The 26,681-nt window shown below is 34.2% G+C and overlaps 1 protein-coding gene across 1 annotated transcript in view; it reads right to left on the bottom strand.

Moving 5' to 3' along the window:
* The window catches only part of LOC144974726 (non-structural maintenance of chromosomes element 3 homolog), a 40,961-nt gene extending 16,898 nt beyond the window's left edge, over positions 1-24,063 (bottom strand). Inside the window, exons 1-8 of the mRNA XM_078917915.1 lie at positions 24,033-24,063; positions 23,005-23,511; positions 20,909-21,031; positions 19,445-19,508; positions 13,767-13,846; positions 11,951-12,051; positions 6,698-6,780; positions 2,926-2,968 (exon numbers count right to left, since the gene is read on the bottom strand). Of these exons, the coding sequence (XP_078774041.1) occupies positions 2,926-2,968; positions 6,698-6,780; positions 11,951-12,051; positions 13,767-13,846; positions 19,445-19,508; positions 20,909-21,031; positions 23,005-23,043 (533 nt within the window). The 5' untranslated portion in view covers positions 23,044-23,511; positions 24,033-24,063. The remainder of the gene's footprint in view (positions 1-2,925; positions 2,969-6,697; positions 6,781-11,950; positions 12,052-13,766; positions 13,847-19,444; positions 19,509-20,908; positions 21,032-23,004; positions 23,512-24,032) is intronic.
* Positions 24,064-26,681: the final 2,618 nt, after the last annotated feature.

The raw sequence follows: 26,681 nt of genomic DNA, 5'->3' as shown, positions 1-26,681 counted from the left end.
AATTCCCCATGAAACATACGGACTAGATAGTAGGATTCATGATTCATGATTACTTGTTTTCAAGTCTTCTTCTTCTTCTTCTTCTTCTTTTATTATTATTATTATTATTATTATTATTATTATTATTATTATTATTATTATTATTATTATTATTATTATTATTATTATTATCATTATTATTATTATTATTATTATTATTATTTGCGCCTTTGTAAACCATAATATTAACCCATAGAGGCCCGCTTCCCCTGGAGTCGCCCGCGACCGTTGAGGCCCGCATCGCCCGTCATCGCCCGCGGCCCCCGAGAAAAAACGGATCATGTTTACTTTGTTATTGCAATGAATCACTTCGTTTTTATTCTAAACCGGAAACATCGTAAACGTAATGCGATCGTTCTATTTCCGTTTCCTTTTTACCGCACGTTTATATCGTTGATAGCAAGTGAGTAATCGAATTCAGAAAAATGGCATTCCCGTACCTCACGAGTTTGTTGCGTGGCGCTAGAAATGTTTTGGAGAGTGGTGTAGACGATGAAGAGGATTTTGGAAATGAAAGCGATATCAAACTAGAAAGAGAAGATGTAAACGATGGTGGGGATGGACAAGACGAGGCATTAGCACCCGATCAAGGTGATTCGGACACTGAATCGGAGTCCGAGATTGACGAAAATGACGGGAATGGGGGTGCGGGGAACGAGTTTTTTTAAAAATATTTTTTTCCCCAATTTATTGAAATCAAAACATGTCATGTTATATATCATTCGAAAGCAAATTTATCTGGCTATAAAAAGGAATTAAAATTATAATTTTATGTCATTTGGTTCTCGTTTAATAATTTTTTAACTTTGTGTTGGTATTTTTTTGTTAAGAGTTATGCCCCTTACACTGGGCCTCAGGGGAATTTTTTTTAGTAAACACCGGGCCTCTATGGGTTAAGAGTGTCAATAGTGCCGCAATGTTGTGAAGCATCCATAGTTGAACAATTTTACTAAGTAGACATTGAGCTATTATTGAGATCAATTCAATCATCGATTTAACCAGGGTTTTATTTTCAGATGGGGGTTACAAATTACAGATTCATGTGCCATTCCTTAGTCTTCTTCTTTTAAAATTTCAGCTCAGTTATCATTATGTCGATAAATTATTCCTTGCTCACTATTGTTTACTATATCGTTGCTAGACGATCCCATGAAAGTCAGCCCATTCGAAATCAGCTGATTGTACAGAAAGTTGGACTTGGGACTCTGTTCACGCTGGATTAGGGCCATATAAATATCATTATTAGTATCATTATTATCATTATCATTATTATTATCATTATCATTATTATTATTATTATTATTATTATTATTATTATTATTATTATTATTATTATTATTATCGTTATCATTATTTTTATTGTTATTATTATTATTATTTATTATTATTATTATTATTATTATATTATTATTATTATTATTATCATTATTATCATTATTTTTATTGTTATTATTTTATTATTATTATTATTATTATTACTTTTATCATTATTATTATCATTATTATTATTACTTTTATCATTATTATTATCATTATTATTATTATTATTATTATTGCAGACCTGCCAAACTTCCCAGAATGAAAAGTGTATTCTCTGACCCAAGAAGTGTATTTTTATAGCAAAAAAGTGTATTTTGTCTGTGTGTGTGGAAAAAAAAGTGCGCAATATACACAAATTTGTATAAAAGCTAACATCAACCCCAAATACAAATAAACTCTGATCTTCATCATTCTGACACTCATTGACATCAATCTCCAGTAATTACAAAATTATCGGTTTACAGAGAAACTAAAACTTAATGGCCATTACAAATTAGTGTAAGGCTCAGAAATTGCAATATCTAAGGATATTCAATATTATTGCTTTCGAAACACTCAAAGAAATGGTCAAAAGACCCCAAACATGTTGGTAGTATTGATGCTAGTGTCTGTGGAAGAGGTGGTGTTGTTATGATGATGAAGCTGTTGTGGTGGTAAAGTGATGTGGTGGTGGTAAAGTGATGTGGTGGTGGTTGTGGCAGTGACAATGATGTAATGGTGGTTATAGCCATGGTGATGCCATGGTGGTGATGATAAGAGATGATGTGATGATGATTGTGAGTTTTGAGATAAAATATTTGGAAGAGTGGTCTTCTATTCAAAAGACGACATTTTGCAACAGTGACAAAATAATTTCCATTATGTTTACTAATGATTCCCTCTCTCTCTTCTTCTTTTGTTTTTTTGGAGCATTTACTTCTCCTCCTCCTCCTACATGCATGTATCATTGCATCAAACGTATCATTTTCAACATCATTCACGCTTGAGAAAAAAAAATTAAAATATTACAAAAATCGTACTAAATCCTTTGGGATTGTATCCACGTCCAAAACTGGTTGGCAGGTCTGTTATTGTTGTTGTTATTATTATTATTACTATTATTATTACTATTATCATTATTATTATTATTATTATTATTATTATTATTATTATTATTATTATTATTATTATTATTATTATTATTATATATTATTATTATTATTATTATTATTATTATTATTATTATTATTATTATTATTATTATTATTTTTATCATTTATCATTACTATCTTGCACAATTCCATATTGAGATCACAACCAGGAAATATTATTGAAAATAATATTATAGGAAATATTATAGCATCACCCAGTGATGAAAATGCGCGTTATAAATGTCATGTATTATTATAAAGAGATAAGCATCAACTCGGAGGTAGAGATGATACAGTTTCCCGATAGAATTTGTTTATTCAATAAACACATTTAAACACTGTTACAATCAATTCTTAATCAAATCTTATAAATGACAATTAAAAATTCACAACAATTTAAAAAAAGCAAAACATATTCCTCAAAAGACAAACTTACCCCGGATTTATTCCAAAGACCCTCAAAGCATGCCACATATCACCTGAAATATCTATTTGATGAGTTCTAAAATCAACATAATTCAAAGCTCGGTTGAGTGAATGTTTTGGGTTTTTGTTGTTTTTTTTTGATTTGTTGATGTTAAACACAGTTTGACTTATACAGATAAAGAGTCAACGAGACCACATATATTTCATGTTAAAATAATATTGTTATGGCTGGCATGAAAAATAAATTTTAAATAACCCTAAAAATCACTGAGTGTGAATCTTTAAAAACATCTTTTAATTTATTTACATATGGGTACAACACAGCCGTTTAAATAGGGCCCAAATTATCAGTTTAGTTACTTCTTTCCTCACTGGCTACCGTAAAGTAATGTAAACAATCCACCATTAGCCACAGTGATAACAGCTGTCAAGACTGGGTGCAAGGGCAATAAATTATGTCTGCAGGTAAATCTCATGGCTTGTGAATGTCCCTCAGGCAGGGAGTAGGGACATTTCATAAAAATACTCAATTTTCTCAGCCCGTTGTGGACGCAGCATCTTTTTCATAACTTTCAAACATATATGGATACAAAGGCCAACTTTTCCTCTACAAGACACAATAATTTTGTTTACATCATTAAATGTTTAAGTTTGTGTTTTGCTCATTTGAATACTCAAATTTTTTTTATGAAAAAAATATTAAAATTATAAGTTTAAGAAATATTTTAAAATTCAAAACATCAAACCAACACTTTTTACCTGGAAGTGTGAGGTAAGGAATCATTTATTATTTTTGTTACCAACAACTAGGAGAATATTTCATGATATTTGAGAAACCCAATGATAAAATTGGATAGTGATGATAAGAGACATTTATTTCATTTGCTTTCATTGAATTTAAGCTATATATTACATAGTTCTTAAATTTACTTATTTACTTAATTATTTGTTTTGTTCAGGTTATTGAGAGACACACTGAAGATGGTCATCACACCAGTACAAATGAAATGTGTCAAATTTGTTGTGACAGAATACGGAGCCATACTGAGAGGATTAAAATACTCTTGACATGATCATCAGTTGACTATAAATGTGAAATTCTGACATATTTCAATTTGTGAGAAATGTGTCTCACTGATACATAATTTAAAGAAATGTATTGATACCTTTCGAGTCTGTGAGAAAACTCTGAGCAAGAAACAAGAACCAATACTTGATGAGGTGACTATGATCCTAATCTTTCATTTGACCAATGTGCTATATGAAGTCTATGGGTGAGAATGACTGGTCACAAAAAAGGAGGAAATTTTTCATCTTGAAGATCATGATCCATCTATACGACCATAACCTGTAAATTTGAATTTCACTAAAATTAACTGAGATGCGATCCAAAATTTGTCCCGCAGCAATTTCTGACACGACTGGGTGGAATTTCAAAAATTGAAAGTGTAACTACAACATTTGGTGGTTTTAGTAGGGATGATGATGTGGTGGTGGTTGTAGCAGTAGTGGTGGTAGGGATGATGTGGTAGTGATTGTAGTAGTAGTTTTCGTATGGATGATTGTAATAGTAGCATTGATAGGGATGATGTGGTAGTGATTGTAGTAGTAGTGGTCGTATGGATGATTGTGTGGTGGTGGTTGTAGTAGTAGCATTAATAGGGATGATGTGGTAGTCATTGTAGTAGTAGTGGTTGTATGGATGATTGTGTTGTGAGAGTTGTAGTAGCTGTGGTAGGAAAGCAGGCTACAATATCTTTGTTACCGAAACCGGTTATTCAGCTTATAAATACAACCCAAGAATCTCTCAAATTTAAAGCCATGGTAAAAAGAGACAAGAGTAAACCAATCCAATCACTGTTGTTTTATTCTATAATCTCTGTATAACCAGATGATTTAATGGATGGTTGCAAAAAAAAAGAAAGAAAGAAAGAAAGGGAGAGAGAGAGAGAGAGAGAGAGAGAGAGAGAGAGAGAGAGAGAGAGAGAGAGAGAGAGAGAGAGAGAGAGAGATTAAAAAGGTAATAGGTACCTACAACAGAGAAAAAAAATCCAGACTCATTTATCCCTTCCCTTTCCCTTCAATCATAAGCTAATCAAAGCACACAACTGGTCTTCTGTGTCAATTGTGACATCTGGTGCCATTCTGTCTGGCCCGACGTCAAAAAAACAGGATGTCATCGTCACCAAATTTCAGAGCACAGGTGTCAAAATATGACATAAGACATAATGGTGATTTTGTGGTTTTGAGGAAAATGTTTGACATGGCAAATTTCTGAGAAATTCTCAAAATCCCAGAATTCCCGGATCCGCGGAAGATAATCATCACTGTTTATTTATAAGATAATCATCACTTTTTATTTATAAGATAATCATCACTGTTTGTTTATAAGATAATCATCACTTTTTATTTATAAGATAATCATCACTGTTTATTTATAAGATAATCATCACTGTTTATTTATAACATAATCACCACTGTTTATTTATAAGATAATCATCACTGTTTATTTATAAGATAATCATCACTGTTTATTTATAAAATAATCATCACTTTTTATTTATAAGATAATCATCACTGTTTATTTATAAGATAATCACCACTGTTTATTTATAAGATAATCATCACTGTTTAATTATCAGATAATCATCACTGTTTATTTATCAAAAAATTTTGAAAAAGGAGGGATTGTGATGGGGATGGGCGAAGATGAATTACCATTTAGGCAGAAATCCGCCTTTAGGCGGAAGATTCTCAGCCCTGAATAAGGCACCCAAATTAAGAGAGGCAGACCATGACAGAAAGATTGCTCAGGTCAACAAAGTAAAAAAGAGCAATGGGCATGGATATCTCATCAAATAAGGTTATGAAAATTATTAATACTCTTTATGATTTTCTTAGTGGTTTTGATTGTCTTTAAATGAATGTCATTTTATAAAATTTTAAATGGGAATTTAATTTATTTGTTGACTCTGGAATAAATACAAGTGCATTCATTACATTTGACTATTTTTCTCGTTTATGTTAAACTTTCTATTTAGCAAACGTTGTGATTGGATCTCACTTTTACCTTACTCAAAATCCACAACATTGACGTACAGGTGAACTGATATCTCAAAATTGTCCCAATCTAGCATCATAAAATTTATATGTCTACATTCTACAGATATTCAACATCATTTCCATTACTTTTGTTTTAATCAAAAGTGTTGAACATTTTAAAAGATTCTCTTGAAAATTTTCCTTCACTTAAATGTATGTATCATAGGTTATCCCACTTGCTTTTTAACACCATCATAATTATGATTATATAATCAATGAAAACTCTGTTAATAAATTGTATAGTAGTATAAAAATGTTTTTGCTACACATAATAACTGCATTACTACATTTGTTTGAAATTCATTAAAAAATCAATCAAAACGGCAAAAAAAATTGTCTCCCTCTCTCGGTGTAAGGCTATGACTCATCATCTAGTATCAGTCAAGGACTGGCTAGATTTACCTGGCAAACTAAACTGAAAGTGATAAACGCCTGTGAGCAGTGAGGTCAGTGCTTCATACCCAAAAGGTACAGAGTTCAACCCCCTGACGTGTTGTTTGACCTTGAGCAATCACTTTGCAGTGCTGCATGAAGCTAATTCATGAAGTACTCTAATCTTCCCATGGAAAAGACTCTAAAGACAAATTCCCCAGTGACGATGCCAAGAAATAATTTATTATTTATCTATTTTTTAAATCATGTGGAGTTTTCAAATCTGTCACAAAATAAAAAATCCCTACCTTCTTCAATGGCACTGCCATTCATGAATATCATACTGAGAATAACGGAAAGAAGTCCCATTTTGGCGCTTTCCAATTCTGACCTACAAATGGGAGAACAAAAAAAAAAAAATACAATAAAATATAAGGATCATTTGAATAATATTTTTTCCTTAATTATATTTGTTTTGTTTGTAAGGGTTTTTCAGTACTTGCAACATATTAAGGTCATATCAGAGTCAGTAAAAAGAAAGAAAATGGGAAAGTAAACAGTTCTAGAATTACAATTAAAGCCCCAAGAAAAGGGGAATTGGTTCAAATAGGGAACAGATGTAGATTCCAATAGCACACTATCAGTGTACTTAGTTTGAGATCACCTAAAAGTCTCATCCAGACACAAGCACATGTCCCCACAAAGAGGAATACACTCAAATGTTTTACAAATCACATATAATATAAAGAAACATAATACAGTGCATAACAGAGAGATGATTTACAAGGAAAAAATATCATCTCCAAAAATTAACTATACATTTGACTGTTTTTCTCTCAGCAAGGACCAGGACAAAACCAAGTAATCTCATTCCAAGACAAAGAGTTGGCAAGTTGGAAAACAGATATAGGGGATAGAAGACACAGGATGTACCTCCCTGCTCACTAATGGGCAAAAGCATGATGGATGAGCAAAACCAGAAATATAAATAACATTGTTAAAAAGAATAAAACAATAAAATTCACTTTATTCATACCATAGGGGAACTTTGTCTCTAGGGACTACTCCAAGGGAGGACTGGAATAACTCGGGTGTCAGTCGCAGTACAGCGCCGCAAATTGAGCTAGGGCGAAGTGACTTGCTCAAGGCCACACAGAGCGGTGGCAGGTGATCGAACCCAGTACCTTCCGGGTACGAAGCAAAGACTGTACTGCTGAGCCACGCTGCCCCCTATTATGATTATTTATGATGGTAGAGAAGATAGTATAGGAACGATGCATGGATAAAAATGAGAAAGAGGCCAGTCTCATCTGGAATAACATTGGTGTTGACGCAACCGACAGACAGAAATGGGAGTCCTTGGTAGATGCCTTTTGCACTCCAGCTAAATTTCGATGAGCACATATTGTCAGATAATAAAAAACTTTGTCAAAACTCACTTGCCCTTAAAACTGACCAAAGGACACCTGCCCATAGGGTAGCATGCAATTATTATACCCACTTAATTCACTATATAAAAAGGATCGACTCCAGTGCCAAAGTATTATGGTTTGGAATATATATATATATATATATATATATATATATATATATATATATATATTAATTATATATATTGTCACTCACATTATTCTTGCCAAGACGATTTCGTTTCTGTGTTCCCACTTCATCAGTCGGCAGAATCCATTTGTAAGTACGGACATTACTTACAAATGGATTCTGCCGACTGATGAAGTGGGAACACAGAAACGAAATCGTCTTGGCAAGAATAATGTGAGTGAAAATTTACATTTATATATTAGCTCTAACCACCATTATCGAGCACTTTCGTACCTACAAGTACCCGCCAACACTCATAAATATATATATATATATATATATATATATATATATATATATATATATATATATATATTATATATATATATATATATATATATAATAATAATAATAAATGGCATTTATATAGCGCTTTATCCCATTGTCACACGCTCTAAGCGCTTTACAGTGATATAAAACAAAACAGATTACAGTAAGACAAGTTTGATGGAAACGTGATACGAATTCAATTTAACAACAACAAAATATGAAAATATTATTGCAACATTACGATGTAAAAAGATAAAACTTTAAGCGAGATTTGAACGTTGTCAACGAATCCGAGCATCTCTTGTGTGATGGGAGAGAGTTCCAAAAATGGGGGGCCGAAAATTGAAAAGATTGTTCACCTATTTTGCGCAATGGCTTAGGTTTGACAAGGATTGATTGGTCATTGCTCGACTTCAAGTTTCTATTGGGGACATATATGTTTAGAAAGTCTTTAATATAGGAGGGACTGTTGGTGCTCAAGGATTTGTAGACAACAGTACAAATCTTATAGGCAACTATTTTATCCACAGGAAGCCAATGTAACTCACGGAGAAGGAGAGTTGCTGACGGGTATTTTTGGTTATTGGGTACAATGAGTCTGGCTGCGTTACTTTGAGCAACCTGAAGTTTGCTAATTTTGTCTTTAGCTAAATTCGCCCAAAGTAAGTTACAATAGTCCAATTTAGATAAAACAAGGGAATTAATTAAAAGTTCTGCTATATGCTTCGGTATTAAATTACGAATTTTGCTTATTTTTTTCATTTATATGTGCATAGATTGTATGGTGTTATTCACATGGCTTGTCATGGAAAGATCTTTATCAATGATGTGCCAAGGTTTTTTGCTTTATTTGAAAATTCTATTGTGCTATTTCCGAGAGTAATAGGTGATTTTTATTTCCCTGTTTAAGGATACTCGGCCTTCCACACATTAAAATCTCAGGTTTACTATCATTTAATTTTAACTTATTGTGGTACATCCAAGATTTAATCTCATTAAAACAGCTCGTAATTTGTTGTATTAAGAACTGTAAATTACTAAGGGGTGCTGAATCATATATTTGCGTATCATCTGCATAAAAATGATAACTCAGATTGAATCTGGATATCACACTAGAAAGGGGCTGCATATATACAGTAAAAAGGACAGGGCCAAGAACAGAGCCTTGTGGCACTCCAAAGTTTAGTAAAACTTGTTCTGACTGAACACCATTCACCATGACAGTTTGCCATCGATCCTTGTAAACCATTTAAGGGCAATTCCTTTTATGCCGAACGTATTTTCTAGTCTTCTTAACAAAATGTCATGGTCAATGGTGTCAAAGGCGGCTGAAAGATCTAAAAGGCATAATACATTGATATTGTTAACATCGGCATAATATAACAAGTCATTAAAGATTTTAAGAAGCGCCGTTTCAGTACTGTGTTGATGTTTGTAGGCTGACTGAAAGGGTTGTTCCAAACTGTTGTTCTTAAGATGAGATGTTAATTGTGTAAGAACTACCTTCTCCAAAAGTTTTGACAAAAAGGTAAATTTGATACAGGACGATAATTGTTTAATATATTGTGGTCCAGTGATGGTTTCTTCAGAAGTGGTTTGACGAGGGCACATTTAAAGCACGATGGAACTTTGCCAGTCAGTATGGATGTATTTATGATTGACGTAATGAATGGTAATAATGTATCGATGGAGCTGGCCAAAAGCTGTGCTGGTAGGGGATCAAGGTCGCAGGATTTAATGGGAACTTTTTTATCAACTCGTTTATGAAACTAGGTGAAACTGGTTGGAACTTGTCTAAAGGGGTACAACATAATGTATTTGTATCTATAAATGGTTCATGCCAATCTAGTTCTGAACGAATGTTATGGATTTTGTCTTTAAAAAAGTTGACAAATGTGTTTGGCAAGTCTCTTTGATTGGTTTAGATGGTAATGAAGTGCATCTTTCACGTCCAAGTAGATCATTGCAGATGTTAAATAATTGTTTGCAAGATTTAGAAGTTTCGAATTTTGAAAGAAAATACCTGGTCTTTGCCTTTTTTATTGTTGTCTTCCAGGCACAAAATGTGTTCTTGAATATTTCACGATGAATCGTAAGGCCTGATGTTTTCAGCAGTCTTTCTGCTCTCCGACACTTCGTTTTAGCTTCTTTAACGTCCGACGTATACCACGGAGCATACTTGCGGTTGGTGACGGTCCTTGTTTGGAATGGCGCATGTTTGTCAAGCGTTTCGATGAAACAACTATTCCACTGATCTGGAGAAATCATTGAATTTTGAGCAAGTTTTGTTTCTAAATCGCCTCTGAAATTGTCCAAATTAATGCCTTTAATGTTTCTGGTTGATGTGGTGGTGGTTACTTGGCATGGTTTTGAAACGTCAAGATTGAAAGATATGAGGGAGTGGTCCGGAAAGGGGAGATAATCGACGATGGCATTGGTTTTTTTGGGACTCTGAATTTTCTACAATTACCCAATCTAAAATATGACCAGCAGAGTGGGTTGGCGCTGTTACGATCTGGCACATGTTGTTCTCCGATAATGCAATTAAGCGGTGCCTGTGACGTTGTCGAAGTGAAAATTAAAGTAGCCGAGTATAATTGAATGGCCAGGACGCGTGTGTTGCAAAGTTAGCATCTCGTTGATTTCCTTCCTAACATCAGGTAATTTTATTTTGTTTTTCTTGTTTGCTGGCGGTCGGTAGATGCAGTTGAAGTTGTATCTTGTATTCTGGAGGGATAATCTAAGATCAATCTCCATTGTTTTGCAGCGTATTTCGAGGATTTCCACATGTTTAGATCATTTTGTTTTATAAAATACCCCAATGCCACCCCCTCGCTGATCTTTCCTTGGATACGATCTAAATTGGTACCCAGGGGGTGTCATTGCCTATTCAACTGGCTTGTCTCCAGACTGTGAGAGTCATGTCTCTACTATAAATAGTATGTCGAAGTTCTTCTACGTTAATAAATCGTTTAATTCTTCGGTTTTGTTATGGCAGGACTGTGCATTTAGAAGACCAATAACAGTGTTATTGTTGTTGTCGTTCGTGAAACTTTTTGTGGTCGGCACAGTTACAAGTGTTGGTGGTGGACGTGAGTTTGTGTGGGGGCGGGGTGGACAACGAGTTGTCACCATTGAAATGTTGTGTTGTTTCCGTTTGCCTCCCCGAGGCCTGTCCTTATTAATATTATTGTAAAAAATCGGATCACTTGAGTTAAATGTTGAATAAAAGTGTTCACAATTATTAAAATAATGGTGGTGGTAAATCACAGCTAAAAATAAGGTGAACAATGTTTGTAAGAGAGCAGCGGCCATTAAGTGACTGTGTAAAAATCTTTTAAAACTTACAGTTTCCATGATAAAATACAGAATTATACAGCAGTCCTTTGTTAAGAATTGATAAAAACTATACAATAAGAAACAGTATGTTTTAACGAGTACAACAAAGTAAAAATGTCCAGGTATCAATATGTAGAAATCACAAAACAATTAAAATACACCAGAGCACACAACGACACGTCTTGCCTGTTAGGCGTGTTTACAAATCTATATATATATACAACTGTTTGTAACAGAAGAAAATGTTTTTAAAGGATCATGGTGACTAGAAACAGCATAAAAATCGTTGAGCAAAGAATTCTTATGTACCAATTTGTTTTTAAAAATAGATTTTAAAAACCATGTTAACAAACCAATCGAGATGACTGTTTTCCAATTCATTTTCAATGGTGTTGATTAAAATGTAAGAGCCCTTGAATTTGTCTGTAAGTTCTACAACTTTGAATCCAAACACCTGAAAATACACAAAGGGTAAAAATCAGCAATTTTAAAACTTAAAATAGAAATGCATATCTTATGTCTATTTTGATGAGGCGAGTCAAAAAGCAAATATGAAATTATGCAAAATCACACAAGCATTCATCAGAAACCAACAATGCTTGTATTGATGAGGTAAACGAAAGCGATATCCAGGAACAAGAAAATTATTGTCACAATTATATTTCACCACTCCATAAAGCCCTGTGACCACACTTCAAATGTTGACAACAATACAGCTATGTGGTCTAGTGATATGACACTCACTTTCGGATTAGAGGGTCCTGAGTTTGAGTCTTCGAAAAGGCTCTTTACTCACATTCTCTCACCGTACTCAGACATAAAATGAGTACCTGGCCGTTAACAGCGTTTCTCTGTTGGAAAAATAAAATTGTAAGATTACCTAAAAGGCGTCAGGTCTCGTTCTACATGTTAAATGTTGCTGTTCATTAGGGACCCCTTGTAAAGAGCTTTGAGCACATTGAGCTGATACTGCGCTATATAAAAGTTCATGTTTTTAATACAAACAGAAACCAATTCCTTCTCCCGGTATTTTAAAAAAATTAATATGGTCAGAAAAACTAATCACCATTTTCATCTTCCCGCCATAATCAATTGAATTTGTTTCTCACATCTTCATCAATGTGCAACCAGTCAGTGTTGATCCACGAACACCCCAGGCATTGTGAGAATGTTTAAAAAATGTATCAAAGTTAAATTTCAATCACTTAAAATGAAATGGAATAAACATGATTTCAAGTCACTTCAATTAATACACATACAACAATTTATGTCTCTATTTAGAACTTTCTTTGCAGTGTATTTAATTTCCAGTGGTTCGTGTTCTACTAATTCATGAGTTTAATTTCCCTCATTACAGAGTCGCCAAATTGGCGAAAAAGTGAAATTTATCGCTCAGTCAGTCAGACAGCTATCAGTGTGAACACAACAGGTCTGGAGAGCAACAAAATAATTTCCCAACAGCTCTGTGAATATGCACGTGGAAGCGTTCAGACTCCGAAAGTTGAAAAAACACTTTAGACACTAGGATAAAAGTTATCCATCGATAAATCAAAGTTCAGCTTATATATAGTGCAATATCAACTAAACATGCTCAAAGCACTTTACAAGGGGTCCCTGACCAACAGCAACTCTTTAACATGTAGGACGAGACATGACGCCTGTTAGGCGATATTACAATTTTTTTCAGACAGACACAATGCTGTAACAGCCAGGTACTCATTTTACACCTGAGTATGGTGAGAGAATGTGAGTAAAGAGCCTTTTCCAAGGACTCAACAATGTGCTGAGCAAGGCTCGAATCCAGGACCTTCTGATCCAAAAGCGAGTGTCATACTACAAGACCACATAGCTGTACAAACATTGTAGAACATTACCTATAATTTTTTAACCTTTGTAAAGTAAAGATACTTCCAATTACGTCATGGTTTCTTACATTTATTCATTTTTTAATCTAACCAATTGGCTGATTTTATTTTAGTCAATTGACAATGAACTAACCAGCCTAAATAAAGAAACTGATACACAAAGTAATTACAAGTCATTTTAATCATCTGCATGTTGTCTAATGTGGTTACTCTTTAAAAAAAATCTAAAAATCAAGTCCTTTGAAAAACCATGAATTTGTAAATGTAAATAACACTGCAAAACTCAGATTTTGTTCAAACTTACAGAGAGTAATTTTTGAGATGCTTCCTCCATTAATGCATTGAATGCCCTGGACGATTCCTTCAAGACCACCTTGTTAATATCTGCATACAGAAAAGCATAATTACAATAAATTAATAAATAAATAAAAGAATAAACAACACATTTAGTTCAGGAATTTCCACCATGACTACTAGTGCTAAATGATGGTCATGATTTTAAATGTTTTACAAAAGCCCTGTAGACTTTTAAAAGAAAAGAAAAATTGAGCTTTTATATAGTGCAACGTCCATTAAATGTGCTCAAAGCGCTTTACGATGGGTCCAGGGCCAACAATAACATTTAACATTTGGGGTGGGACATGATGCCTGTTAGGCAATATTACATTTTTTTCCGGACAGAGACAACACTGTCAATGGGCAGATACTCATTTTACACCTGAGTACGGTGAGAGAATGTAAGTAAAGAGCCTTCTCCAAGGACTCAACTATGCGCCGAGCGAGGCTCTAACCCAGGACCTTCTGATCCAAAAGTGATTGTCATACCACAAGACCACATGGCTGCAATATTTAAAAACTGTTTAACCGAAAATGGCTGAAAGAAAAAGATTTATTAAACCAAAACCAATGCAAACAGTGTAGTTCCCTCTTTATTGCTGCTAATATGTTCATGGCAATCCAGAAACACAAACCATAACTTCTCTTCTTCTTCTTCAAGTACCAAGTCTGTGCCAGACATCGGTGATCATGGTACGCCGTTCATCCCTCTGGTCAGATAACCTCAGAAAACTAATATTACCCTTCTCTTTCTTTGTCACCCAGCTGTTCAATCTATTAAAATATGTTTTTTTGTCTACCTTTACTCCTTTTACCTTCTATCTTTCCTGTGAGAGCAAGATGTTCAATACATTTATGTCGATTAAGGTGCCTAAAAATTGCATTTGTCTTTTTCTTAATATACGAATTAATAACCTTTTAGTTTCAGCTTGCTCTAATACTTCTTCATTAGTTTTCTTCTCTGTCCATGAGATTCTTAACATCCTTCTAAGAAACCACATTTCTGCTGCCTCCAGTTTCTTTCTAATGTCTTCTGTAATTGTCCAGCTTTCGCAGCCATATAATAATACTGACCATACGTAGGCCTTCAAAACCCTATGTTTTGTTGTCATTGAGATATTGTGGTTTTTAAAAATTAGACTCATTTTATTACTAAAACTAAAGATAGTTTTATAAAGATAGTTTAATAACTTCTCTATTACCACTAAATCTCTACGAATTGCTTCCCATCTGGTAATGACATCACAACATCCCCCTTATTCCATAATAATCAAGTGACTCGAATGTCACTGACTAACATTTGGAATCATCCATTTGTTCCACTGTCACTGTTCTAGCAAGAGTGTAATTCTATGGCTTCAAACATGGACCTGAAAACCAACATTGCCATGCAGCTGAGGAGATCAAATCTAAACTTACAGAGGAAAAAAAACATGAATAGAGTTTTAGTTGTGTTCACATAAAATTAAAATGCACTAATTTTTTCTACTAAATATTCAAACTTGAAAAAAAATCATTAAGGAAACTATGACTCATTTGTAATTTATTTTTCACCTTGACTCACTTTTCAATAATTTTTGTTTCTATTTATTACCATAAGGGAGACAACTCAATAATAATAGACAACCATTACAACTCAGAATTCACTAAAACACCCTTTGTTTTTCAACCATAATGCGTAACCCAAAATATGTCTAAGCTGAAATAAATAACCATACTGTATATATAAATTATAGAAATGAAGTGTATTCGAGAATAAAACCTAAAGGAAGCTACTCCAAACCACTTTTTCAAATCATAAAATACTGCAATCAAAACGATACAGCAATGAGTTCAAAACTTATTGAACTTTGAACTTTGGACTTTTTAAAAATTGCATTTCAAATGGGCCAAAACCCCATTTTAAAATCATGATGACAGTATAAATTATAATCCCAAACAAATCAAATTTCTCTAACTTACACTAAACAACACTGACAAATCACCCAATTTTTTTTTCAAGACTGTGACTGTATAAAAAAGTAAGAAATTATTGCATTAAAAATGCTTTTAAAAATCCAATTTGCGCAATATTCAAATACGACCTAAAAATTGCAAAAATAACCAATTTTCAAAACTCATTAATGTTTCAAATAAAGCCTCACATACTTAAATAAGACATCAAATAAAATCCGATAAAAATTACTATTGAATAAAATCAAACCAATCAACCAAAATATCACTGATTCAAATTTGATAGTGGAAAAAAAATGAGGAAAAACAAGACATGTCAAAAATTCACAGAAAATTAAAGAATATGATTACAGTACTGAGCGGATTATCGACAAAGATTATATCGACGTAACATCAAAGTCCCATTTTTTTTTCTCGTACCACAAGACAGTTATATCGACATGCAAACTAATGATACCAGCAATAATTTGTCTAAAAAAATTTTTTAGAGGTTGAGATATCCTCCGGTGAAGTAAAACATGACAGTCAAGTAAAACATGATAGTCAATGAAAATGCAGAAAGATCCAGCTGTGATGTAAAATAACAGTCAAAGAAAAACCAAGATTATTGTCCAATAACCTCCTGTGAATCGTGATGTCAGTGGTCAAGCCTGGTCCTGGGCCGTGCCATCATATCTCGGTACTGATACCAATAACGGAAATTCCAGATACCAGTCAAAAAATAAGCTAATGAGAAACGCTTCCCACATCACCCACTACGTTGCTAGACTGTCTAAGCAATTCCCGATGTCAGTATTCTTGCCTTTCAACAAATAAGCTAATGAGAAACGCTCCCCACATCACCCACTACGTGCTAGACTGCCTATCTGTCTTAGCAAGCTGCCAGGCCAATCCCGGTCTGGAACCGAGACTAAGTGTCAGTAAATCAGACAAAAACAAAACTATTTCTCAATTTCTCTCAAATGCAGTGCTGATACTCCACTTATCGGTCTCGATATTATGGGCATGGTCAATGCCACTATTACTGGTATCAGTCTCAATACCAATCAACAATAGTTAATTTTTAGAAGACACCATTGCCGATGTGGAGTCAGATGAGGATAAGGTCCCATTGGAACCAGTTTCCGGCCAAGCCACTGTTGTAGCTGTCAAGACCCTTCACTGTTTTTCGCAGCAACTTCCTTATTGATGTCCTTGCCAGTGCTGATGAAAAGGACCATAAAATCGTTCTTGGCTTCAGAGACAGAGCACAATCTGGCCCACAGTGTTTTACACAACTTGCGGCCGCAAAATTAAGGAAAATTTTCTGATTTGCATTGCAACCGCAAAATCTCCGCGTTTTGTAAATTTTTGACAAATTCTTTAATTCTTTTTTTATTATTTTTTGCGAAATTTGCTTTCCCTGCGGTGATCAAGATTATTGGAGTGGTTCCCCTTGGTCTAACATAAGCTTTCGTTTCTGTTGCAACAATGCAAGAATTTTCTTTGCAAAGTTTTGAAACATTTTTTGCAAAAACCGCGGGGGCTGCACAATATTAGACTATTAATTTAAAGGTATATAAAGTGAACCGTCATAAATTTCAAAAACAGCCGTTTTAAAGATCACCAAATCATCAAGATTGACTTCCCTTGTTATTTTCTGACATTTTCTCATTTGTTTCCCTTTCATTTTTTAGAATGAGTGATATATTGGCATCATGCTTATTATATCGACATTAAATTAGTCCAGATGATGTTGATATATCTGTTCTCGACCACAAAAAACCCCAGTAAAATCAAAGCTTTTATCAGTACTAACTAATAATGAATCTTTAAATCAAAAATAACAAAGTAACATTTTTATTTGGTTGAACTCGACTTGTTTGAATTTTTGTGAAATAAGGTGTCAGTCGTGACACAACTTTAAAAAATGGGTTTCATAATGAGGATTTCGAATTTGGAGTATTCGGTTAGTTAAAAGGTTGAATTGGATCCCACTCACATGTGGACACAACACAATACAGAGGATGGACTAACGTTTGATACAACTTTAAAAGCTAAAAAATACATTTTAAATGTTTGTTTTCTTTGACTTCATATTTTTTTTTAATGATTTTGTTACAGCTCAATTTTGCAAACACAATTTAAACTTATACTTGAGCTTTTTTATATAGTGGAATATCTACTAAACTTGCTCAAAGTGCTTTACAAAGGGTTCCAAGCCAACAACAATCTTAACATGTAGGACGAGACATGAAGCCTGTTAGGTAATATTACAATTTATTCGGACAGAGACAATGACCAGGTACTCCATTTACACCTGAGTACTCCTAGGATTCAACTATGTGCTGAGCAAGGCTCGAACCCAGGACCTTCCGATCGGAAAGCAAGTGTCATACTCATACCACAAGACCATATACCAAAAGAAAAATCATTCTTTCGCCGTTATTTTGGTGCTACTTGCAAATAAATCCAATCATTGGAGTAGTTCACGCTTCCTGGATCGTTTCAGGAGTATAAATAAATAAACAAATAAATGAATAAATCAATCAATCAATTAATCGATAAATAAAACAATCTTCCAATCTCAGGGGAAATTTTTCTCATAAAACTACTGACTGAGATAACCAACCAAGTCATCAGCTGTAGTGCAGTGTAGCTAAGTGAGCAAAAAGGGGCTACATGTCTTGCTCCATGAAAAGGGAAATAAAATGAGATGCCAACTGGGGTTCAACCCTGGATCTCATGGGAGGAAGAGCAATGCTTTACCCACTTTGCCATCACATCCCCATTTAATTTTATGTATGTCAGTTTCATTGACAGCCTTCTTAGATTGGTCCTCAGTTGATCAAAAATACTTTTCTTTATTCCTTATGTCTACCCGTTCTATAAAATAATAACTCTACTGCTTCAATTCAATTCAGCAATCATTAGTATTTTTATTCTCTATTGTCTTCTGGCACTTTTCTACTCACTTCATCTCTAATCATTAGTATGCTAATTTTCAAAGTTTTAGAAATGCAGTTGCTCCTTAGTATAGGATACCTCATGTCTTAAGGCAAATATGAGTATTTTAGCTTCCTATTCTACACAACACAAGTCAAAGTGATGCTGTTAGAAGCTGTGGACGGTATTTTAGCTTCCTATTCTATACAACACTGGTCAAAGTGATGCTGTTAGAAGCTGTGGACGGTATTTTAGCTTCCTATTCTAACAACACTAGTCAAAGTGATGCTGTTAGAAGCTGTGGACGGTATTTTAGCTTCCTATTCTACACACCACTAGTCAAAGTGATATTGTTAGAAGCTGTGGACAGTATTTTAGCTTCCTATTCTACACAACACTAGTCAAAGTGATACTGTTAGTGTTAGAAGCTGTGGACGGTAAAATGTAATAAACAAAAATGAATGTAACAGCTGAAAAAAATAAAAAAAAAAATACCAAACGGGGAACGGAATGTATTGGGCTCAAAACCCTTCTTCAGTCAAATGCAAAAACAATATTATTTTGAGCCCGAAAGGTTCCGTGTTTTGTTATTGTTTCTGTTATTTTTTTAAAGATGTTATAATAATTTTTGTCGATTACTTATAACACTAGTCAGCGCATTCCCTACAAAACTAACTCTATTAACATGATTGTGGTGACTGAGACTGTCCATAGAATTCCTTACAAAAAAAGTGTTAAGTGCAATAGCAAATAGATTTTAATAAATACCTCTTTTCTTGATCGGTATCTTTTTCTGATCCATGACAATCAAGTATTGAACAAGATCATTCACCTGAGATTAAAGTACAGAATAAAGAACTGTAATAACTAAGATTTAGATAACTGATTCAATCAGATAATTTGTCTTGAAAGCATATTTTCAATAATTTTTTACATTAAAAAATATGGCCATACCCAATATCATTAGTCTTACTTACTTACTTACTTATCCGAATCAGCGACCACGTGAGCTCTAGCCCTTCGGTCTTGTGCCATGAAGTAGAAGTTAGACGTCTTTTTGTAGTTGTTTCAGGTGACTGTGTGTTACTGATGCTTGGATTGGGTGGGAGGAATGTGCATCTCAGGCCTTCAAGAGGTTGACATTCAAGCAAGTGGTGCGTCACTGTTTCATTGGGGTGTTGGCATAGGGGGCAGGAAGGGGACGTGTCTTTCATAATTTTGCTTAAATGGCTGTTGAGTGGTATGTGTTGTGTTCTTAGTTGAAAGATGATGCTTTGCTGGTGTCTTCTAAGCTATCTGTCTTTACAGGAGTGGTCATATGGGAAAACATACATCTACCCGTGGTGCTCATCGCCCAACTGTTAATCCATTCTTCTCTCATTTGTTTTGATTATTTGTTTCGCTGTGTCGAAGGATACTGGAATTAATGGTTGTAAAAGTGTTGATCCGAGTCTGGTTTGTCTGTCTGCATTGTCATTTCCTGGTATATTTGAATGTCCCGGTATCCACTGAAGAGATAAGTCTACTCTGTGTGGTGTAAGGAATTCATCTAGTTATATCATTAGTCCAATTCAATTGTTTAAAGAAAAGAAGATCACAATTTCAAACTTTGATTTATAAATAAATGCGGCCCACAATTTGATGACATGAACGTGAAGAATAACCTTAAAATACTATATCAAGATGAAACAAGGATTAAATTTAATTTTACACAACAATACTTGCATAAGGTGATTTTTTTTTTTAATTATCAGAACTGTAAAACTTTGGAACCATATCAAGTATGATAACGCTTTTTCTGTGGACAGATTGATTAAAATAATGCCTGAGAGAGAAATAATGAATTCCTGATTTATTTATGATTAAATTTAAATACACAGGGTATTCAAAGGTCAGTTGCCCTAAATAACCCTTTACATGATATATGACATATGATATGATATGACACGAATAACAAGAAATGAAGTGAGCAGGAAAGTGCCGGAAGACAACAGAGAATAAAAACTTTGCGGCGGTGATGGGGGCTCGAACCCGTGACCTTACTGGTACGACAACTCTGCCTGGCCGGGGAGATTGTGACTCCAATGATGAGCTATCCACGACCCCTGTCGTCTTCTGGCACTTTCCTACTCACTTCATTTCTTGTAATTATCAACATAAGTGCCTGCTCCACTCACTTTTCTGAATTAAAAATATGATACGAATACAATGTTAATTTTCTTTCACTTTCACCTTCTTTTCCCTTTCCTCGGGCGGCATGCTATCAAAAGCCTTGGATTGAGTTTGTGACTGTAATTGTGACATCTGACTTAGATTTCCAACCATTTGTGACGTGGACGGTTGACTCAATCTAGACTGAAAATATGAATGGGAACATAGATCTACTTTTTATCAGCATATCATTTGGAAAGACAAGAGAGAAAGAAAAAAAAAAAACAAGTGGTCCTTTCTCATTCAAATGAATGCTGCAGAGATTTGCAGATTCTCTATAAATATAAACGAAGTGGCAATTCGGACCCGAGTCTGAATAGTCTCCCGTGGCTATTCAGACTCCAATGGGCGTGTGCATACATAGGGGAGGACGACACAATGTGGTCAGTAGGCAGAGGGTGGAACTGATAAAGAAAAAGAAAAAAAAAAAAATTTAATTGAGTTTTTATATAGTGCACAAAGCGCTTTACAAGGGGTCCCTGGCCAACAGCAACTATTAACATGTAGGACGAGACATGACACCTGTTAGGCGATATTGCAATTTTTTTTCGGACAGAGACCACGCTGTTGACGGCCAGGTACTTATTTTTACACCTGAGTACAGTGAGAGAATGTGAGTATAGAACCTTTTCCAAGGACTCAACTATGCGTAGAGCAAGGCTCGAACCCAGGACCACAAGACCACATAGGTTCAGAAGAAATTCTGTTTTGCCCATATCACACTGACTCAGCTCATACCCCTACTTTTTGTTTGTTTGTTGCTTTAGATCTCTTCCAACACAATTGAGGTTATATGAGAGACCGCTGAAACAAAAAAACAAGCAATCTAACAAAAATAGTACAAATGTAAATCAAAATCATAACCTAAAGATATCATAAGCTAAATTATAAATAACCAAGAACAAACAGGCAGAAGATTTACAGAAAAAAAAAATATCCCCTGTCAAAAATACAATCACAAACCGAAGAAGCAGGATTCGCTAGTAAAGAGAAGAAGAAACGACATCACTATCGGATCGTACACCCATGCAAACATCATAGGTATATGATTCAAGGGTGATGCTCCCATCCAACCACCCGCAACCCCTACTTTGGACTATAGAAGGATTGGGGCCTGTCGCACACACTATCACAATGTTTTTCTCTTTGCCCTGATTTTATTTGGACATTGTGTTATGTTGGTAGAGAAATTTTAATTTACACCACAGCTACTTTGACTGACTTATGTTACTTATGAAGAGTTTTAACTCTTCTTTTTAATGTCCACCCACCCAATTAATTTATGATTTTGTCTTTCTCGTCAAATATAGAGGATTAGACTACTTGTTGATAGTTACTAAAATCGTAATTCTGATTTGCATTAATTTTATGTCATTATCAATAATTTTTTTTTTTTTAATAATAAATTTTTAAAAATAAAATAAAATAAATGACTATACTGCCATGGGGGACTATTCAGACTGAGTCTGAATAATCGTTTGATTGTACATGCACATTGGAATTTGAGTCCTAATAGCCATGGGAGACTATTCAGACTCAAGTCCGAATAGCCGCAGCCAAATATAAATTCAATGCCATAAAAATTAAATTTCAATAATTTTAAACTATTTCTCATGGAAGCCAATAAGTTTATATAATAATGACAGTAATAATAATAATAATAATAATAATAATAATAATAATAATAATAATAATAAATAATAATAATAATAAAATAATAATATAAAAAATAATTATTATAATAATAAATAATAATAATAATAATAATAATAATAATAATAATAATAATAATAATAATAATAAAATACCATTACCAAGGCTGTGAGTATGATGTAAAATACACCGGTACTGGGTATTATTATTGTCATTGTTGTTAGATCAAAAACAAACACTTCACTTGAGTATCAGTAATCTTAAACTAAACTCTCAACTAACAAAGACAAAGAAGTACGTATGAAGTGTCATTCAACTGGATTATCTTTTCAGTCAGATTTTTTATCATATTCATTATCCAATCCAACATAGTTGAGCAGCTTCATATTCATATGATGAAGATTATCGCAACTAAGTATAAATACTATAAAGAAAACAATAAAATAATTCTAGATAATACATACCGCTGTGTCATTAACTTGTGAATCTCTTGCTCTTGGCATTGTAATTGTTGAATTGTTAAACAACAATGCAAAATTCTTTTAATTAAAAATGTATCACTTATTATTATTAATACACATTAATCTGTGCCTAGAATTGATCAAACTCAAACGGTCATAGTCATAACCAGTAGTAGTAGTAGAGTAGTGCGGGTGTGAGTATCTTCTGTGCAAAGTGCAAGGATAAGGCAACGGCAATGAGATGTATGTAATGTAAGAAAACTTCCCTGATGTAAATGAAAATGTAATGTAGAGTAGAGTACTAACTTCTGCCTATATACTATACTAACAAGAAATCGCGCTATTCTTATTCATTCATTTCAAAAATGAGTATTATCTAAATCAAAACTAAAGACTCATTTCCGTCGAAGTTCAATTTACATAATATACCAATCTGGAAATATTGTAAACGATCACAGGATTCAAGACTTTCGACTTCGTTATTCTTTGGCACTGTTCTTTGGACTTTCACTCAGGGTTGCCAGATTATTTTTCAACAAAATGCCAGGGGAAGACTCAAAAAATGCCAAAACACTCAAAAAGATGCCAAAGTCTGTTGACTCCCACCCCCACTAAGAAAACTACTCACTTTTGATAGACAATTTACTATCATATCCTGGTGGCTTGCGTGTTTTCTTTTCTTTTTCTTTTTTTTTTTTTTTTTTTTTTTTTTTTTTTGTTTTTTTTTTTTTTTGAATTATACTAAATTTCCTGTTGGGGTAATTATTTACCTACTGACTACTAAGTGGAGTGCTAAACCACTACACCACGGTTGGTTTTTAAGAATGAAAAAGAAATGTGAAGATGTTTGTTTTTACGCGTTTAGAAATAATTAAGAAAAGGTGTCATTTGAAGTATAATATACAAGAAAAGAAAATGCCAAATGAAAATGCCAAATGCCAAATGATTTTTCTAATGCCAAACGGTTTTCAAAAATGCCAGATTTTTGGAATCTGGCATTTAAAATGCCAAACTGGCAACCCTGCTTTCACTTTCCACTTTCCATCTCTTTTCGGATTAGGCGGGTAAAAAATGGCAGGTTTAGAGCAGGGTTGCCAGTTTGGCATTTTAAATGCCAGATTCCAAAAATCTGGCATTTTTAAAAACCGTTTGGCATTTTAAAAAATCATTTGGCATTTGGCATTTTCATTTGGCATTTTCTTTTCTTGTATATTATACTTCAAATGACACCTTTTCTTAATTATTTCTAAACGCGTCATGTTAATGTATTTCTTTTTCATTCTTAAAATCCAACCGTGGTGTAGTGGTTTAGCACTCCACTTAGTAGTCAGTAGGTAAAAAAATTACCCCAACAGGAAATTTAGTATAATTCAAAAAAAAAAAAAAGAAAAGAAAACACGCAAGCCACCAGGATAGGATAGTAAATTGTCTATCAAAAGTGAGTAGTTTTCTTAGTGGGGGTGGGAGTCAACAGACTTTGGCATTTTTTTTAGTGTTTTGGCATTTTTTGAGTCTTCCCCTGGCATTTTGTTGAAAAATAATCTGGCAACCCTGGTTTAGAGAAACGAAACAATAACAAACATTGTTCAGTTTCTTTTCAGTGACAAGTGGGAGGTTAATGTTTTGTATGTTTATGTTTTAACTTAGGCAAGTAGAATATCCAGAAAGTTTTTGCAAAATATGTCAAAATTAGTCTTTTTTCTTAAATGGCAAATTTGAGATAAAAAAATAATACTTCAAAACCAACTTACCAAGGTGCAAGTGGAACGTAAGCCTAAACCAAGCATGTTGCAAAATTAAAACAGAGTTTCATCTTGACCGAAGCCGCTCCATGAAGTAATGTCGAATTTGATACGCTCTCCTCCTCCTCCTCCTCCTCCTCCTCCTCCTCCTCCTCCTCCTCCTCGACAAAATCTGCCGAGTCAATGTCATCAATTTAAAATCAAACAATAATACGAATGTCTCAGGATACTAATACCAGATTTACTTTTTTTTAAAATGAAGATAACATCTAAATTGGTAGCTGGAATATGTGAATTGCATAGATATCCTGGGTCGACTGATAATACACATTATATGTGGCTTATACCTAAAAACGGGATTGTAATAAGTGGTTTGTGTTAAAGACTAAATTCATTGTCATAAGTATGGCGCATAGGTTAAATTGATGTATTATATTGAGTAATGTAAATGTTGCTGCTCGAAACGAAGAAATAAACAACACTGTGAAATTGAATGTAAGCTTCAAATTAATTACGAAAACATATAAAATGGACGTTTCGGGTTTTCTCTTTATCAACAAAACAGGATGAATGAAACACTACAGATGAATGAGATAATATGGCAGTGGCGTTGCGATTTGTTGATAAAGAGAAAACCCGAAACGTCCATTTTATATGTTTTCGTAATCAAATTGAAGCTTACATTCAATTTCACAGTTATTTAATTTATGTATTATATTGAGTACAAAAGATAACATATTCGCTTAAAATCACACTGGCTATTCTAAATTTTAAAACTCTTTTCCACGTCCAGTTCACTTCGACATAATATTATTATACCAGAATGATGTGGTGCATACACGAGAAGCATCTGATCCTCAAGATCATAAGAGAAAATCAAAGAGCAGCATCCAGAGTTGGGTAGGGCTAGGTGGTGGATCCAGTCTATGAATAAGTGTGGCTTAGACGACAGAATGAGGATAAGGTTAATTTAAACGGCAATGTAAGCTGGTGTAGGTGGGTGGGTGGGCGAGGATTTGGGGGAATGAATGAGATACTTAATACATACTATGATAATAATACTGTCATTCATCTTGGATGGGTACAGGGTGGGTAGGTGGTCAAATATGTGTGTGTGTGTGTGTGTGAGAGAGAGAGAGAGAGAGAGAGAGAGAGAGAGAGAGAGAGTATGTGTGTGTGTGTGTGTGTGCGTATGTGTGTGTGTCGGTATGTGTGAAGGATGGGGGTTGAAAGTGAGGACAATGAGTACAGTGTTGAATTGGAGGGATGGGGCGGGATGGGGGAAAGGAAGGGTGTTAGATAGTAGGTGAGAATTGCATTGGGTATCATTTGTAATATAGCAGCAGCAGCAGCAGCATCAACTTTTTCTATACATTGTTTAATTTCTTCTTCAATCTTTATTACTTTATAATTGCCATGGATTTTACATTTGTTGATTTCGCTAAAGACCTTCCAAATGGAGTTGCTAATGTTTTGGTTGAAGAGGGGTTCGACAGTTTGGCAGCCCTTCTTTGTGCCACGGACAGCGATATTGGTGAATTAGATATTAAAAAAGGACACAAAGCCATTCTAAAGATGGCAGTCAAAAACCTGCAATGTCTTCACGGCAAGGGACCTATGTGTGCGTCTTTGAATGATGATGGAGGCCTATCTAGCCTCCTTGGTGCTGTAAGAATCAAACCTTCTGAAGAGTCGAGTGTCTCAGTCTCAGGTAGGAGTACCTACTTTAAAATTGTTGATTTTATTTCTCCCTCGCTGGTTACCGACGAGGAAGTTAACATCACAGAGAGTGTTAGCCTTCGCATAAACGCGAAAGTGAAACTAGACAAGGTTTCGCCAGCCATGTGGATAGCAGCAAATGCAAGGATTTTGGCTAAGTTGATAGGATTATCGCCGAATTTTGATGTACATCAATACATCAAATACACAGAGATGGTG

The sequence above is a fragment of the Berghia stephanieae genome, chromosome 6, assembly GCF_034508935.2.
Source record: "Berghia stephanieae isolate SIO BIC M18660-M18661 chromosome 6, UCSD_Bste_1.3, whole genome shotgun sequence".
Taxonomy (NCBI): domain Eukaryota; kingdom Metazoa; phylum Mollusca; class Gastropoda; order Nudibranchia; family Aeolidiidae; genus Berghia; species Berghia stephanieae.
The sequence above is the reverse complement of the archived record's forward strand: the minus strand, read 5'-3'. Positions and strand labels throughout refer to the sequence as shown.